This window comes from Daphnia magna, linkage group LG10 (assembly GCF_020631705.1).
Source record: "Daphnia magna isolate NIES linkage group LG10, ASM2063170v1.1, whole genome shotgun sequence".
Lineage (NCBI taxonomy): Eukaryota > Metazoa > Arthropoda > Branchiopoda > Diplostraca > Daphniidae > Daphnia > Daphnia magna.
The window spans coordinates 1184470-1200614 of NC_059191.1; the positions used below are offsets into that span (position 1 = coordinate 1184470).

At 42.1% G+C, this 16145-nt stretch overlaps 3 protein-coding genes across 8 annotated transcripts; 2 read left to right on the top strand and 1 right to left on the bottom strand.

Moving 5' to 3' along the window:
- Nucleotides 1-480: 480 nt before the first annotated feature.
- On the bottom strand, nucleotides 481-3391 carry LOC116932657 (paraplegin). The gene is made up of 8 exons (XM_032940432.2): nucleotides 3180-3391; nucleotides 2827-3107; nucleotides 2408-2771; nucleotides 2184-2348; nucleotides 1961-2112; nucleotides 1087-1903; nucleotides 825-1019; nucleotides 481-741 (listed from the first exon to the last, which is right to left on the bottom strand). Exons 1-8 carry the CDS (start codon nucleotides 3342-3344, stop codon nucleotides 556-558), a joined length of 2325 nt encoding a protein of 774 aa, XP_032796323.2. The 5' UTR covers nucleotides 3345-3391; the 3' UTR covers nucleotides 481-555.
- A 317-nt stretch (nucleotides 3392-3708) lies between these two features.
- On the top strand, nucleotides 3709-6836 carry LOC116932663 (collagen alpha-1(I) chain). Of its 2 annotated transcripts, XM_032940442.2 has the most exons (7): nucleotides 3709-3817; nucleotides 4461-4638; nucleotides 4790-4873; nucleotides 4954-5005; nucleotides 5069-5244; nucleotides 5307-6115; nucleotides 6181-6836. In XM_032940442.2, the coding sequence occupies exons 4-7, from the start codon at nucleotides 4991-4993 to the stop codon at nucleotides 6633-6635; spliced, it is 1455 nt and encodes a 484-aa protein (XP_032796333.2). In that variant the 5' UTR covers nucleotides 3709-3817; nucleotides 4461-4638; nucleotides 4790-4873; nucleotides 4954-4990; the 3' UTR covers nucleotides 6636-6836. The 2 variants fall into 2 exon arrangements, with proteins under 2 accessions (XP_032796333.2, XP_045036105.1); XM_045180170.1 differs by lacking the exons at nucleotides 3709-3817; nucleotides 4461-4638 and having other exon boundaries at nucleotides 4808-4898; nucleotides 4944-5005.
- A 124-nt stretch (nucleotides 6837-6960) lies between these two features.
- LOC116932664 (collagen alpha-1(III) chain) lies at nucleotides 6961-14363 on the top strand. 5 transcript variants are annotated; one of them, XR_006652164.1, is made up of 15 exons: nucleotides 6961-7117; nucleotides 7201-7290; nucleotides 7398-7502; nucleotides 7746-7922; nucleotides 8068-8123; nucleotides 8185-8351; nucleotides 8418-9208; nucleotides 9268-9795; nucleotides 9961-10030; nucleotides 10088-10306; nucleotides 10382-10523; nucleotides 10602-13487; nucleotides 13556-13746; nucleotides 13808-14139; nucleotides 14201-14363. XR_006652164.1 is itself a non-coding variant. In XM_032940444.2 (8 exons), the coding sequence occupies exons 5-8, from the start codon at nucleotides 8112-8114 to the stop codon at nucleotides 9717-9719; spliced, it is 1422 nt and encodes a 473-aa protein (XP_032796335.2). In that variant the 5' UTR covers nucleotides 6961-7117; nucleotides 7201-7290; nucleotides 7398-7502; nucleotides 7746-7922; nucleotides 8068-8111; the 3' UTR covers nucleotides 9720-9949. The 5 variants fall into 5 exon arrangements, 1 of the variants encoding a protein (XP_032796335.2); XR_006652162.1 differs by lacking the exons at nucleotides 13808-14139; nucleotides 14201-14363 and having other exon boundaries at nucleotides 10602-13302; nucleotides 13397-13487; nucleotides 13556-13706; XR_006652161.1 differs by lacking the exons at nucleotides 13808-14139; nucleotides 14201-14363 and having other exon boundaries at nucleotides 10088-10167; nucleotides 10246-10306; nucleotides 13556-13706.
- The last annotated feature ends 1782 nt before the right edge of the window (nucleotides 14364-16145 follow it).

Below are 16145 nucleotides of genomic sequence, written 5' to 3' on the forward strand. Positions count from 1 at the left end.
TGACCTGCTGGACGTGTCTGTATGTGTTCATGACGCATGAAAGTGTTGGTGAAGAAGAAAAAGCAAATTCTGCTGGGTTGTGGAAAAAATGTGTGTGTGATTAAAAGAGAAAACAAAAAAACAAAACAAAAAGATGAAAAAAAGAATATGCTGTACTGAAAAAAAGAAAGATTTCTTGTTTCCCCTCTATCCTTCAATTTTTTATTGATAAATTCTTAGAATGGAGAGATAAAAAAAAAAAAAGAAAAACCAACCAGCGCGCGTATTTTTGAACAAGACCTAACAAAAAAGAAAATTTTATTCACGACAAGATGAAGGTAAAAAAAGAAATGAACGATATCTATTTCTGAGGAACGTGACAACCTAGTTTTCTCCTGGCTTTTACAGACTTTTTCAGTGTATATATAATAATCCACTTACATTTTTACAAGCCTTTTACAAACAAATAATCCTGACGAAGGCAAAAAGGATCAATACTGCTTGTTTGTCGATGTCTGTGTATGTTACCTTCTACAGTACCAGGAAATCTCTCTATAACAATTAAAAATAGAAGAATCAGTCGTCAGAGGGTGGCGGTGGTGGTGGCTGGGATCTTCCAGGTGGAATGCCAGCCTGTTCGCTAATTTCAGCCTCGAACTGCAGTGGTTCGATAAACTGTTTCTGGCCGTGTGGAGGCGGTCCAATTAAAGCTTCTACATCATGGAAGTTGAGCGTCTCTTTGATCAGCAACTCTTCCGCCAACTGATGAAAAAACAAAACAAAAACAAACTTGTTTGTCAAAAAAAGGACAAGCAAATCAGTCGAAATATTTCAATGGCACTTACCTTCTCAAGCATTTGGCGGTGCTGAATTAAGAGAGCCTCTGTCCGTTTGTAAGCCCGGGCGATAATACTGCGAGCTTCGTTATCCATCGTATTGGCCAGTCTTTTACTGTACGGTCGGCGGCCAAATTCTCTAGAATTGCGGTCCTCTTCCGGAAAGGAAATGAGGCCCAACGAACTCATTCCGTACGTTTTCACCTGTTCAAAACATTTCATGAATTCATTATCTCATCGTCATAACGTCATAACAACAAATGATGTTAACCTGGGAATAGGCCATTCTGGTAACTTTCTGCAGATCGTTTTGAGCTCCGGTTGTCACGCGATTAAACGTAATGGATTCTGCCACTCGGCCGCCCAAGGCCATGCACATCCGTTCGAAAAGCTCTTCGGTGGAGTAGAGCCGCTTGTCCGTGGGGGTGTATTGGGCGAACCCGAGGGCCTGGCTCGTACGCGGGACAATGGTCACTTTCAGTAGGGCATCCGTGTGCGGAAGCAGCCAGCCGACTAGAGCGTGACCACATTCGTGATACGCCACGATCCGCTTCTCCTTCGGAGCGATGACCGATGATCGCTTTTCTAAACCACCCACGACGCGTTCGACGGCGTATTCCAGATGGAAGGCTGTGACGATCTTGCCGAGGTCACGGGCAGCACGCAAAGCTGCTTCGTTGCAGACGCTGGCAATGTCAGCGCCACTGAATCCAGGAGTCAGAGACGCCATTCGCTTGGAATAAAACGATGGACTTTTCTCCATTTTAATCGACTTCAAATGATGCTCAAAAATCTCTTTGCGTTCCTCGAGAGTGGGTAGATCGATCATGATGTGACGGTCGAAACGGCCAGGACGCAACAGCGCCTTGTCCAGCACGTCAGCACGGTTGGTTGAGGCTAACATCAGGACACCTTCGCGGGTGGCCATGCCGTCCATTTCTACGAGGAGTTGATTTAAAGTCTGCTCGCTTTCGCCAGATGCCCCGTCAAGTGAACCGCTGCCCTGTGAACGCTGGCGACCGATGGCGTCGATCTCGTCAATGTAAACAATACAAGGCGCTCTCTTACGTGCCTCTTTAAACAAGTCACTAAACAAAAGCCATTAGTAATAACTGCCAAAATTGTTTTTAAGTGAATCGAAATACCGAACACGGGCTGCCCCCAATCCACCAATCATTTCGATGAATTCTGATCCATTCATCGACAAAAATGGCACGGAAGCTTCAGTGGCTACAGCCTTTGCTAGTAACGTCTTTCCACAACCAGGAGGGCCCAGTAACAAGGCTCCTTTAGGTACCTTGAAACAAATGTTATGTTGTGCTGTGTAAAAAGGAGCTTCGAGAGTGAAATTCAAACAACAGTGCATACTTTGGCACCTAATTTCTTGTAATGCTCTGGTCTTTTAAGGTAATCCACAAATTCCATGACTTCTACTTTGACTTCTTTGAGGCCAGCGACATCGGCGAAGCGAACGCCTTTACCCCCACCAGTTAAAGGATCGACCAGGGTGAATTTCGCTCGGGCCATTTGTGTCTGAATACAGTAAAGATTGCAATTGTTAACAACTTTTCAATAGTAACAAAAATACTTACAAAAGAGTCCATTGAAATGGGCGATTTGAAACCTTTCATTCGCGAAAGAATAGAGATAACGATGGCTGCGGCGATTAAAGTGGTCAGCAATCGACCTGCTGTGTCTGCGTTTCGTTCGTAAATGATGGGTACACCTTGCCCTGCGGAGATGCCCAGTCTCTGTTCTGCGGCTCGCAATTTCTCCTCAAATTTATTGGTGTCGATGATGTTCATATGAAACGTACGGTGATCCATTCTACGGCCCTTGATCACGGCTCCTTCGTGCAAAACGATCGTAACGATATCAACATCGGGACGAACAATGATCTCGGCCACTTCACCCTTCGCTAACATATGATGAAGAAATTCTGTCCACGAGACATACCTGGTAATCACAGTGATATTTAAAATAATTGAGAACCACTAACAGGATGATTTACCTAACAATCTCTGGCTGGTTTCCTCCAGGAAACATAAGTGAGACAATTGTGATTAACATGTAACCTGTAAACATCCACATCATTGCTTTTGCCAACATAGATCGAATTCTCTTGTCATCGTTATTGTCCTTTTTGTCATCAGGCGGGTCTTTGTTTGATTGCATATGTTGGGAGGAGGACGAAAATCCTCTTGTGTGACTTGGAAAGTCATTGTATTTAGGAAGTGATCTTTGTACAAGACGGAGAACGGCAGAATATTCTTGTTTTATAACAAAGAGATTCTAAAGGAGTAAAAAAAGTGTTACCAAAAATATCATGTTATACTAGTTCTTTATATGTGAAAGTCTACATACCTTTCTGTTTAACCAGGTTTTATTTATACGGGATGAGCTCGCGAAACCGTCTCGGCGTAGGTACAAGAAAGAACGACATTCACTTAAGGTGGTATTATTTAAATGTCGGCCACATTTCTGAAAAAGGGATACTAGTCTTGATTTGTTTGATAATAACTGTGCCATTGTGAGTTGGAAAACACATCCCACATTTATGTAAGCCCCAGCAGACGAATAACGAAGTTGTTGACATTTTTGGCAATGTTTCATCATAATTTGCATAATTTAATTGTTTGAAAAAAAATTTATAATGTACAATTTAAGTGAATTCCTAAAATGTTTCAATTTTTATTTCAGTTTAATAATTAATATTTTTTGAAAGTTCTATAATTTCTTCTGAAATGGCAACTTCACCATGCTGTTCCTTAGAGGGCACAGCGTTCGAAGTGGAATAGGACGCATGGCGAAGTGAGTAATTGTCGCATGCTCGTTAGAATCGTGGTTAGAATTCAACAGGTAATGGAAAACAATTACTTTATGTTGCTGCGTTACTTCGTGGGGAAAATGATTTCTTATGATAAAGGAGATTTGGATGACTGCTAGCCGTTACAATGTCTGTCTTCCACTTCGTTCTTTAACAAAATGCTGCTGAAGAAGGGGTAATCTTTCACATTCACGTGCTTTTTAATGTCTCATTTGTCCAAATGCTGTGTTAGTTGTGCTATTATGGAATTCCTAGCATTTTCTACTGACATGAGGCTCTGCTAAAAGTAGTATGCAACTGAAAACCAGCAGAATTGCAACAACCATAGCTTTTTAAAACATTTAGAAATGCAATGCAATGTTTTACTATTATAGAACACAGCTCCGAGAGATAATCGTATTCCTATTTAGCTGTAAGCGTTACCGATACGGGGATAATTCAAGTTAAATGAGAATCCATTGCTGATGCATTAAGATTTGAGTCAGTAGAACGTCCTTGGATATGAACTGCACGTGTTCTAACGCTTTTTGAAAGGAAAAGACCTAAACAGGTATTTAGTCCGCAAACATTATGCTTCAGACAAAACTTATTAAGGTTCTGAAGAACTGTTACTCAAAGTGCAATATTTATCTGCTGCGTACTCATTTTTTATGTTACATCGCCAAGGCAGCATGACTCATTCCTGACAAGTTAATTTTATTTCTTTGTTTAGCATTTCCAGCAATAAGTAGCAAAAAGCAGGGCGTTTCAACTCAATAATTTAATTTCGGTTTCTTTTTTCTTCTTATTTAACGTTTCGCTTTACTTTTTTTTACCAGGTAATAGCGGAGCACTTTCTTTTCGTAATTGGGGAACAACTCCTCAAACATGGCCCGCAACTAGTCCCTTTCTGTAATAACCATTTGAATGCACTGGCATATGGCGAATGGGTTCAGATTTTCCGTGTAAGATCTTCAGTATGGCCTCATTTTTTGTCTGACGGACAGAGAGAGTCGGGCAAGTAGCATAAAGGAATTTCTTGAAACTACAAAAATTAACGTAGCTCGAGGACGTGAATCTCTTTACACTGGCCTTGCATTTTAAAATTCACTGGCAAAAAAAAAGTGAACTTATTGCGGACGGTTTTCATTTTCTTTTACCTTCACAGGGCAGGAAAATGTTTATAAGGCGGGTCGGCCTGGCTCTTTCTCATCAGCGTTGATTGTGCTTTGGCAAAAGAAGCATCAACCAGGTAAGGCTTGCTTTCTTCAATTACCATCCTATAAAATCCCAATTCATGCTGTAAACACCCATATTCTTTTATCTTTCTAGAAGTAAAACACCAGATTAAGAATCAAGATCATCAGCCATGAAAATAGCAGTAGTAAGTTAATTAAATTATCGCTACTCATCTATCGCATTTACTCTTAATGGTTCTGTCTAACAGGCTCTTTTGATCACCGTACTCGCCTCTGTAGCCAAGGCTGCCCCGCAGTACCAGCGTGAATACCCTAAACAAGGAGCTCCTACCCTTTCGAAGGGGCAATGGGCGTCTTTAAATCCTCTTCAAGCTGAAAACAGTGATCGTGATGAGCTTGCAAAGCAGTGGGCTAGCTTCCTTGAGTAAAAGATAACTGAGAAATTAAAATAATGAGATTAAATGCTATAATGAATAAGATGTTAAGGTACCTTCCATGGCTGACAGGGCCTCCTGGACCTGCTGGACCGCCAGGTCAAGTAGGTAGCCCGGGTGGATCTTCTAGCTATAATCAGCCCCAATCCATTACCGGACCTCCTGGCCCTCCAGGAGCACCAGGACCTGTTGGTCCACCGGGCGAGAAGGGAGAAACAGGTGCATCGGGCGCTAATGGTGAACCTGGACCTCAAGGAAATCCCGGTGCTGATGGAGCTCCAGGTCCTCAGGGATTTACAGGGGCACCTGGCGTTGATGGATCCCCTGGAACCGCAGGATCTCCTGGTACTCCAGGACAAAAGGGTGAAGCTGGAAACAATGGCGTTGATGGAGCTCCTGGAGCACCAGGAGCCCCGGGTAAAGATGGGTATCCTGGAGCACAAGGTCCCCAAGGACCTAAAGGGGAAACTGGTGCTCCTGGGATCACACTTCCTTCTAAGATCCCTGGACCTGCTGGTCCCCCCGGATATCCTGGTAAGGATGGATCCCCCGGTGCTGCTGGTGCTCCAGGAGGTGTTGGACCAGTCGGGCCACAGGGATTGCAAGGACCTGTTGGCACAGATGGCGCTCCTGGTAGCCCTGGTAGTGTAGGTCCAAAAGGAGAAGCTGGAAATCCTGGCTATAACGGAGCTCCAGGAAAAGACGGACTTCCAGGCATTCCAAGCACGCAACCAGGCCCCGTAGGACCTCAAGGACCTGCTGGAACACCAGGCTCCAATGGAGCCCCAGGAAAGGACGGTTCCACTGGTCCAGCTGGCGCTCCAGGCAAAGATGGGCTTAATGGCACTCCTGGATCTCCAGGTTATTCAATTGTTTCTAAATATTTTTTAAGCCAGAATATCACTGATAATATTTTCGCAATTCAGGTTTGCAAGGAGAACAAGGCAAAACTGGTAAAGACGGTTCTCCTGGCCCAACTGGTGCTCCTGGTACACCAGGAGCTCTAGGACCTCAAGGTCTTCAAGGTATTCCAGGACCAGCTGGCGAATCTGGCAAGTCTGGCCCCGAAGGCCCGACTGGGCCTGTTGGACCTGCTGGAGAAGAAGGAAAATCTGGTCCGGCAGGCGAGCCTGGAACACCTGGTCCACAAGGACCCGTAGGACCTATCGGGCCAGCTGGAGCAGATGGTAAACCAGGCCTACCTGGAATTACAGGACCCGTGGGCCCTGCAGGTCCACCAGGACCTAGTGCAAGTCAAGCTGCATACCCCAAACATGAATACAAAGGCGCAAGTCAAGCTGGATACCCCAAACAGGAATACAAAGGCGCTGTGCCTTATAGCATACCGGCTCCGAAAGACGATTGGTACAGCACCAGGTAGAGGTACTTTCCTCAATTACCCGGATCGTTCTGGACGGTACGAAACTGTGCAACAACTTGATTTATTTAAAGTGAAATAGCTATTCATTCATGCAAACAAAAATTGCATATATTTGTATTTTTGTAAAATGTTAATTATTAACATGTCAATTGTATACTGTAAATCAATCAGAAAGTGGAAAACATACTATACTGCATCAAAGCTTTGTTTTATTACCAAAGTAAGTTGAGTGTGGTTTCGTTCTTCTATGGACGTGTCAAATAGTCGGGAAATGACAGAGAAATGTCGGTTACGTGATTATTTGACATCTTAAAATAGTATGGATTCTACTTTTGGTTGCATTTGCTTTTATACCATCTGGCAGCTAGTGTGACCTTCACCGTGAACTGCTTCCGGGCAAGACATTAGTGTTTTTCTGAGAAGATGGCAAATCAAAAATTTGTTAAATTTTTTTATTTGCTTGTGGATCTGCAAAAGGAAGGGTAAGATAAAGGATATAGATTTCTTTTCGCCCTTGATATTGCTAACCTTTCCTCCGTTCTTTTTAAACATTATATATACCAAGCCTTGATGCCCATTTAGTGCTTTGCTAACTTCGAACACACGAGGATCTGTGACTTCGAGGCAGTTATATACTTATGTTGAATGAAATGGGGTAAGTGCAAATTATTTAGGAAAAAATATATATATGTTGTATAACGTAATGATTTTGTGTTACGGGACAGTCAGGGAAATCACCTAATATTGCTTTACATTTAACAGGCGATATTTTCCTTTAGCCTTTAAAATGGTTACACGACTTACATTATATCAACCACCACGACACTCGGTCTAGCAGATATGGAACTCAAAAATCCAGATTAGCAGGTATTATAACAGTCTGTAGCTCTAGGGAAAGTTTATCGCATGTTCTTTGTTCGTTCGATATAGTAGTTTAACCGCCGTTTGGAATTCCCGACAGCTGACAATGTACGGAATTTCAATAGAGAAAAGAGAAATGGTGTCAATTAACTTAAACTGAAGTCTACTGTTCTTCCTCTTTGGCTATCTTCGCTGTGTGTTTACGCCCTTTTCTTTTCTCTTCATAACTCAAAGTGTTCATTTATACAGTAATGTGCATCGTTACGCCAGTTTGTGCTCTATTCTCCCAGCTCTCATCTTCACCGATGGATGACATAATTTCCACCTTCCATGAGTCCATCTAGCCATTTAAATAGCCGGTCGTGCGCCTTCACTGATCAGTGTTGATCCGTTGGTTCAAGGAGAAACATCTTTTTAAAGAATAAGGTTTGAAAAATTTTCCAAAATTGACTTATTTCTTCTTTTACGACTTAAAAATGGATGCAATGTCTAAATGTAGAAGAAATCAAGTGCCCATTTAAACTAATTCGCTAAAGTCAGATTACAATAATATTTCTATTCGTGGTAACAGGTGTTGCTGTTTAAACTGAGATTCACATTTAAAGACTTGCAGCCATGAAGGCAACGGTAAATTAAATTATCTTTTAATCACAAAGAGGATTTACTCAAGTTACTGTTCAATTACTAGGCGATTCTTCTGGGTTTTGTTGTCGCAACGTATGCCGTTCCGCAATACGGGTCTATCCCACAACAAGCGCCAACGTCGAACTTTCATAGCAATTACGCGAACACTAGCCCAGCAGGGGGCAAACCTCAACTAGAAGACATTCAAAGGCAATGGGCCAAGTTCACTGAGTAAGTTTTGATTACCTCCGTTACTGCAATACTTCACAAAAATGAAGAATAACTGACGCATGGCAGAAAGCTACCATGGCTCCAAGGGCCTGCTGGTCCACCTGGCCCTCCAGGCGCACCTAGTGGGGATCAGGTTCAGCAAACAATAGTTGGCCCCCCTGGTCGTCCAGGAGCACCAGGACCTGCTGGACGTAAAGGAGAAAGTGGCACTCCTGGAAATCCTGGATTTGCTGGTGGAACTGGACCACAAGGACTACCTGGTCTTGACGGTGCTCCTGGTAGGCCTGGAAGAGCAGGTGAACGTGGAGCAAATGGATTTCCTGGCGCTCCTGGAGGACCTGGTTTCCCTGGTGCTAAAGGAGTGGCAGGATCTAACGGAGCACCTGGTCTCATTGGAGCTCCAGGGACTCCTGGAAAAGACGGTTTCAATGGATTGCCTGGATTTCAAGGGGTCAAAGGGGAGCCGGGTCCGCCAGGCATAACGTTGCCATCAAATGTTCCTGGACCTGCCGGTGCACCTGGTGCTCCTGGAAAAGACGGATGGCCTGGTTTACCTGGTGGACCTGGACCCGCCGGCCGAGTTGGACCCTCTGGAGGCGTGGGATCTGCAGGACGACCGGGGGGAAATGGATTTCCAGGGGCTCCTGGCCCAAAAGGTGAAGTTGGAAATCCTGGTATTAACGGCCAGTCTGGTAAAGATGGACTTAATGGCGCTCCAAGCACTAAACCTGGCCCAGTGGGACCCCAAGGACCTGTAGGACCACCAGGCTTTAATGGTGCTCCTGGGAAAGATGGTTCTTCTGGCTCACCAGGAGCTCCAGGTAAAGACGGACTTCCTGGCGGGCCCGGTTTACCAGGTAATTGGAGTCAACTATAAATAATTGATTACTGGTAAATGGTTCATTCGTCATTTAAGGTGGACCTGGACAACCTGGTAAACAAGGCAAGGATGGACTTAATGGAGCCCCAGGGGTAGCTGGTCTTCCTGGTGGTCCTGGACCTGTAGGACCTCAAGGCAAACCAGGCGCTTCTGGTTTTCCTGGTGCACAAGGAAGTCCTGGGCCAGCTGGATCTGTTGGAAACTCTGGGCCTCAGGGTAAACCTGGCGCACCAGGCTTCCCCGGTAGCTCGGGTTCTCCAGGTCCCCAGGGGGGACAGGGACCTCCAGGAGGATTTGGGCCTCAAGGAAGACCCGGCACTCCTGGTGGCCCAGGACCTGCTGGCCCTGCAGGAGCTCCTGGTTCTCCCGGAAATATTGTTCAACCTCCTGCTTATAATGCACCTGGACAACAGCCTTCCTATCAAGCCACAGCTCAACAGCATTCATCCCATTCATTTCAATCTTTGCAACCCGCATATGGACGTTAGGATCATCCCCAGTTGAACTCTTTTATCGGAGTTGAAGTTTAACCTCTTTAAATTTCAATCCAGGTTTTTTTTTAAGGTATAAATTTATGCATGAAGTTAGTTTTTTGCACTCTGACGTGCGCCGTGTTTGTTTTTCAATATTTACTGTTTTCATTCTCCATTGTGTTGACTTGTTCACATTTTCTTATTCTATCGTTTTTCTTGTTTTTATTACAACTGGTTTTATATTTTATATTCGAAGATAAATATACAAAGAATGGAGACAAGCGGTACACGAATGATGAGGGAAAAAATCGTAGGTGAAGATGAAGGTAAACGATATTTCTGATTTGACTTGAAACAAAATTTAACACACAATATCATGATAGGTACAGCAGCAGATCTTCAGTGCCGTTTACCACGATGATGTTAACAAACCAAAAACACAGATGAAACAAAGGACAGGAAGGTCAATAAGATAAAGAAGTTTGAAATCGCCTGACAATACCAACATATCACATTTCGCTTTCGAAATGCAAATCACCAGGTTGACGGCAATTTGGATTATGTTCATGAATCCATTTGTTTGATACTGGAACGAGTTTCGCGTAAGCTAAACCTTATCGATAAACTGTTACGTTAAAAATCACTGTACTCCATTTCGATCCGATTAAACCCGACAGGCGGTATGCTTTGTCAAGTCGTCGCCATCACTGATCGGGTGAAGATAATACAAGAACGCTGCACTGCTTTTCCGAGTCCAAACAGACAGATAGACTTTCGGAAAGACTGTCGCCCCACCTGCCTCAACGTCACTTATCTTTGGTAATAAACTGTTCAGAATTAATCGATCTGATAAGATATCAAAAGACAACATGATTTTATTTTAAGTTTTATTGATAGATTCAGAGTAAGGACATTTTATTTCTGACAACGGAGAGGTCGAAGCGTTGAACAATTAAATGCAAACATTTAAGATGGTCACGCGGAGGAGAGTAATGGTAATGTTAAGTCTACCCGATCAATTACAGCGTTCAGGTAACCATCTCCGTAATAATACGAATGCCTTCGTTAGACACGTCGCAGGTGGACGATTGATCTCCAAATGGCTTTGGCTTTTCCAATCATCTCCTTCCTTCTGGCTTGCATGATTAGTGCCTCCTCGGCTTTTTGCTTTATCTTTTCTTCCTTAGCAAAACGCTTGAATTGTTCTTCTAGTTTGGAGTGAGCTGCGGCCACGGCCTCTTTTGCTGCATCCAGCTCGGAAAGTGCTGAGGTCGCCCAGAATTGCGACTGTAACATGACTTCAACCAGTTTGTATGTGTTCTTCTGATAAGTGAAACGCTTTTCAAATTCGTGCTGCTCACTGTATGATGAAAACATTCTCTGATAATTCTCTGGATTTTCGTCTTGGAGACGTTTCAATGCCTCGAGTTCAGCAATGAGTTTTTTTAGTTCGGCGTTCTCGCTCTCAAGTTCTGGTATTTTGTCGTCTATCTTTTGGCTTCGGGGCAACCCGGTTAAACTGTCAATGCCATCGTCATGCGGAGAGTCTAATTCAGGAGTTTCGAACTTTCGTTTACGTATCTCGGCAAGACAGTTTAGCTCTTCGTCTTTTCTGTTTCTCGGAATCATTTTGACAGCATCCAAAATGGTCGTTGCCTTAAGTAGGAGTGCGCTTGCTGTTTCCAGCGCCCGTTCAGCTTGTTTTCCGGCATCTTGTAATACGTTGACCATATCGCCACACCTGGATATGTCATCTCTGTAAAAATTTGCTACCTTTGCCGTAGCCCGAATGGAATCCAACTTCCGTTCGTGTTTCCAAGCATCGCAATCGATCTGATCCTTCAACGATTCCAATTTGGACAGCTGATTTCTAAGATCGGCATTTTCTTTCCCCAGTTCTTCTGTTCCGCGAGGTTCGTTGGTAGCTGGTGAAGAGGATGTACTCATGTCTGCGATGTCTTCGTTAAAGGGTAAGCTCTTCCACCATATACTCTTTTCGCTGTCATCCTTATGCATAAACTTAAACAGTTGGTCACTTGGAACTTCTAGAATCTTTTTGGGTTCGTTTATGGGTGGTGTTGACAATGGGGGACAGACATATTTGCCACAAGTGCGTCCTTCGTTACTCGATCTGGTATTCGATGTATATTCACTGTGCACATCAGGTGTCTTTTTCACGGTTTGTACGATCGTTTGAGTGCCATGGGTTGTACCCGCAGATACGTTTTCTTTATCGCAGACTCTCTGTTCTTTCGGGATCGCCTTTCCCGTTGATGTAGATGCTTCTGGAATTTCAGATAATACGGCAGGTAGAGCTTCCTCCATTGCTCTCTGAGGTTCGGCTTCGTCGGTTGACACATTACTGTTCAACATTTCAGCCCCGCTAGAAGTCGGTGACGCAGTTTCTGGTTGTCTCGGTAAGTTTTCGTTTTCATCTGGGTTATTGACTGGGTTTGGTCTGGTCTTGGTTTTCGGTGTAGAATGTTGAGTGAAACATAAATTAAAGACTAGTACTCCAATTGTTATTGAGCCAATTCCCGAAGCAATGAAATGAATGAGCGAAAGCATCCATGTTAAAATATCGAAAATGATTTCGAAAAATAGCACGTCCATTTTGTGGTATTCGCGGTGTAGTTGATAATTCGCTGATGAATTCGCTTACGCTGCAATTGGAAGCGTCTCGTCTATACTTCATCTTCGTCTGCAATGACGAAAGTAGGGGAGCAACTAGGGGACTTCTTTCCCGGAAAATAAAATGTGTAGCTTGCTGTGGTATTAGATTATGTGACTTTTTTTAGATTGGGAGACATTAATTCACATAGTTCAACAGAATATTTACAAACCTTTCATAACCTTTCCATTTTGCCGATTATTGAATCCCAATGAACTGAATTGCTGCATTGGACTAAAAGATGCATTTGGTTACATGATAACCTATATGGTCGCGCCTATTGCCCCTCAACTCCAGATGGCACTAGTTACGGGAAAGAGTCGGCCTTCTAACTGTTTTTTTTTTTTTTTTTTTTTCCTCTCTTATTATTTGATATGATACCTTCGTCCTTCGTGTAGTCTGATATTCAAGTTTTTTTTCCTTAGTTATTTATTGAGGTAAAATCCTTCAGTGGGTACTAATTGCAAATGCTTTCTTTTCTTCAGAATCGTGCGTTCATAATATGATGCTTTTTTAGTATTATTTTGTTTTTTGAGATAGTTTTAAATGATAAAAGTCATTTGAAATGACATTGATGACAGATATAATACTTAAACCATCATATTATGACACATTGACACGCACGATTCTGGAGAAATAAATGCGTTTGCAATTGATAACCACCGAAGGATTTTATCTCAATAAAATAGCTAACGAAAAAAAAAGAAAAAAACCTGAATATCAGCGGAAAGACTGCAAGAAGGTTCTCATAATAACAAAAAGGAAAAAACGATCAGAAGGCCCTTCCCCGTAACTAGTGCCCTCTGGAGTTCAGGAGCAATAGCAAAAAAGTCTATTGCCAAACAAAAGTTGAGGGGCAAAAGACTCTCCCAACCTATACACATGATTCGAAATCTGTTGAATCCTTCACTAACACCAATCTGGAAGGTACATCTATCTGTTTATAGTTAAGTCATTTGGACCACTAAAAAAACAAATTCTTTGAACACATCGGCTGGAATCCATTGCGGTCTCATGGAAGTTTGTCCCATTACCATGAATTCATCAGTAATAATGTTGGACATATTTCTGGTCAGCTTTTGAAATACTTGTTCATATTTACTTGGCCTAAAGTATGTCCAGTTACAGAATTCAATGAAAAAATATTCTTTAAAACTTTTTTATTGCATTTTATTTTCAGGATAACTGGGCAATCAAACACAGTTGAGTGTTGTTCGGGACTGTTAGTTTCTGCTAAACTACAAAATGTTGGTATTCCTTTCCTATTTATACATGCTGTGGATCTGCTCAATACACACTTGGACTCCCTGTTACACTTGGGTGATTCTCAAGCTACTATCCCAACAGCTGTATTCACTGCTCTAGCTGCCTGTAAGTAAAACATTCATTTTAAACATATATCATATCATACTCATTCATACACATTCCCTAGGGCAAAATGATTTTCAACAGATTATCTTGATCACCAGAGCTGAACATCAAGACCAAGATGAAATTTACTTTCACCTCGATGCACCATTACCACAATGCTGTTAACAATGGAAAAATTAAAAATTGCTGGTTATTTAAAGAAAAACAAAAAATAATGAGCTGCACCCAAAATTGAAAAGCACCTGTTATCATCTGTGAGGACACAAATAAGAAAAAGAAATTCCCCCGAAAGTCATACTTGCTCTACATTTTGCTCTCATGTTTCAAACCACATGAGATGGATTTCTTAATTGAGCTCATGATTCCATTCTTAGACGTTCAAATGAGTTTCACGTAAGCCAAAGCTTTACGCCAAATTTTATCTCGTACTTAAATATTACAATTCCCCATTTAGATCCTATTAGAACAGGACAGGTGGCATGCTGGATCAAGTCGTCACCATCATTGTTCGGGTAAAGATTATACCAGAACGCTGCGCTGCCTTTCCGAGGCAATACGGCCAAATTGATTTTTGGAAAAACTGTCGCCCCACATGCCCCAAAATAACTCATCAAAGGTAATTATAAACATTAACAAGTTCTCCAATCGAAATCCCTGGTGCGCAACGTAAAACATCCAAATAGCAATTTAATTACCTCAGCCGAAATCTTTTTGAATTTCACCTGTCTGTCAACAGGAAGAAAACCCGGTCAAAAAAGAAAACAATCAGTTACTGGGTGGACAAGTCAAGACCTGGAATTTTTCCGTGTCATAGAGAAAACGTATTGGTTTTATAACGCCTCTGATGTCGTAATCGCTAACTTCGAGATCCCCAGCCAAGGCAGTGCCTGGTAACATTCTAAACATAACGGTTTTTATGTGTTGTTGAGAATATTTTGTTAAATCTCGGACATCAATTGATTTTTTTTACGTATCACTTTTTCAGGATCCTCGTCAAATTTGGGGTAGACTCCATGTATCAGCTCAAAATACCCAAAAATCGTCAAAAATCGCAAATTTTCCTGAACTATTTCATGAAAAATCGTGATTTTGGTCCAATACCACTTTAGGTTAAAAACACGTCATTCCAACCCCATTGCTAAGGATCACGAAAATCATACTCGTTTTGTTATGGGATCACTATTTCCGGAGATATTTGGTACTTCCAACGCATGTGGAAATTTCGAAGAACGCTACCTAAACGTTTCCTTTAGTCGCTGATTCATCTCGAAGATAAAAAAGTTATTTTTATAAATTGAAGTGCATATCTGGGCTCCCTTCTTTTCTGTGGCCCCGTTTCCCCTTGACTTATGATAAGCCCGTAGGGGGTCATGCCCCTACTGTGATCAGCAGCAAAGGTTGTGAGTGCGCTGTCCGGAAAGGGGACGTGGGGGTCCTCAAGTTCTATGACATCATTTGAGGGCGAAGAGGCTACCCACAAATCCGAATTAACGGTTAATCGCTCACGTAAAAACTTGTCCGAAACCTTCCATCCTCTTCCGGCTTCTCTTAGCCACGCCCCGGGTAATCTCCCCGGGGACCCAAATTCAATTCATTCTATTAAACTACTAACTACTACTTAGATAATACAAATTTTTAAAAATGTTAATTTTGTGTTTCTTCGACTCATGCATGTTCTTTGAATACTTGTCTTTCATATTTTCTTTGTGTTAACACCATACATTTCTAACCTAGAATTGGAATCTTAAGACTGTTGATTTATAGTTCTGGTACTGAGATTTCCGGAGTGCCTTTGAATTACCACCGATCCAATTCCAATCCTATTATTGGTAATTTTCTGTTATACAAACTTAAATTCATACTTACGAGAGTTTTATTTACCTGCAGATTGATTTCTATCCAATGTTTATATAAATCGGTTATCAGATGTATTGCAACGCTAACATAGATTTTATTTTAACTCATTCGGGTATCGATCCTCAAACTTTCGGCGTGCATCGCCGATGCTCAACCGTTGAGCCATGAGTTATATTTCATTTCGCACTAATATTAGAAGGCATGAAAAGATAATATTGTAAAGGCAATTTGTATAGGTTAGTAAAACTATATACTAACCTGAATATTCTACATTCAAGGATCATAGCTTTGTGGCAGAACATTGGTGTACGGATCCGAAGGTCTCGGGTTCAAATCCCAGGTGAAGGTAAGCAGATTAAATGAAAACGAATGAGGATACAAAATTTAATTTCATTGCGTTTCTATTAAATGGATTTATTGTGGACATGTTAATAGGAAATTATCTTGAATCATGCTACAAAAATATTCTAAGTCCAAATTTGTTGAACTCAATTAACACGAAAATATAGTTAATAATTTGGTGTGAACTATGGCTTAGTGGT

Coding starts and splice junctions, on each gene's coding strand:
- LOC116932663 (XM_032940442.2), top strand. Junction 5,245..5,306: donor CAGTGGGCTAGCTTCCTTGA/GTAAAAGATAAC, acceptor TAAGATGTTAAG/GTACCTTCCATGGCTGACAG. Junction 6,116..6,180: donor TGGCACTCCTGGATCTCCAG/GTTATTCAATTG, acceptor TTCGCAATTCAG/GTTTGCAAGGAGAACAAGGC.
- LOC116932657 (XM_032940432.2), bottom strand. CDS start 3,344: ATGGCACAGTTATTATCAAACAAATCAAGACTAGTATCCCTTTTTCAG. Junction 3,108..3,179: donor AAACCTGGTTAAACAGAAAG/GTATGTAGACTT, acceptor TTACTCCTTTAG/AATCTCTTTGTTATAAAACA. Junction 2,772..2,826: donor AACCAGCCAGAGATTGTTAG/GTAAATCATCCT, acceptor TGTGATTACCAG/GTATGTCTCGTGGACAGAAT.
- LOC116932664 (XM_032940444.2), top strand. Junction 8,352..8,417: donor CAATGGGCCAAGTTCACTGA/GTAAGTTTTGAT, acceptor GACGCATGGCAG/AAAGCTACCATGGCTCCAAG. Junction 9,209..9,267: donor TGGCGGGCCCGGTTTACCAG/GTAATTGGAGTC, acceptor TCGTCATTTAAG/GTGGACCTGGACAACCTGGT.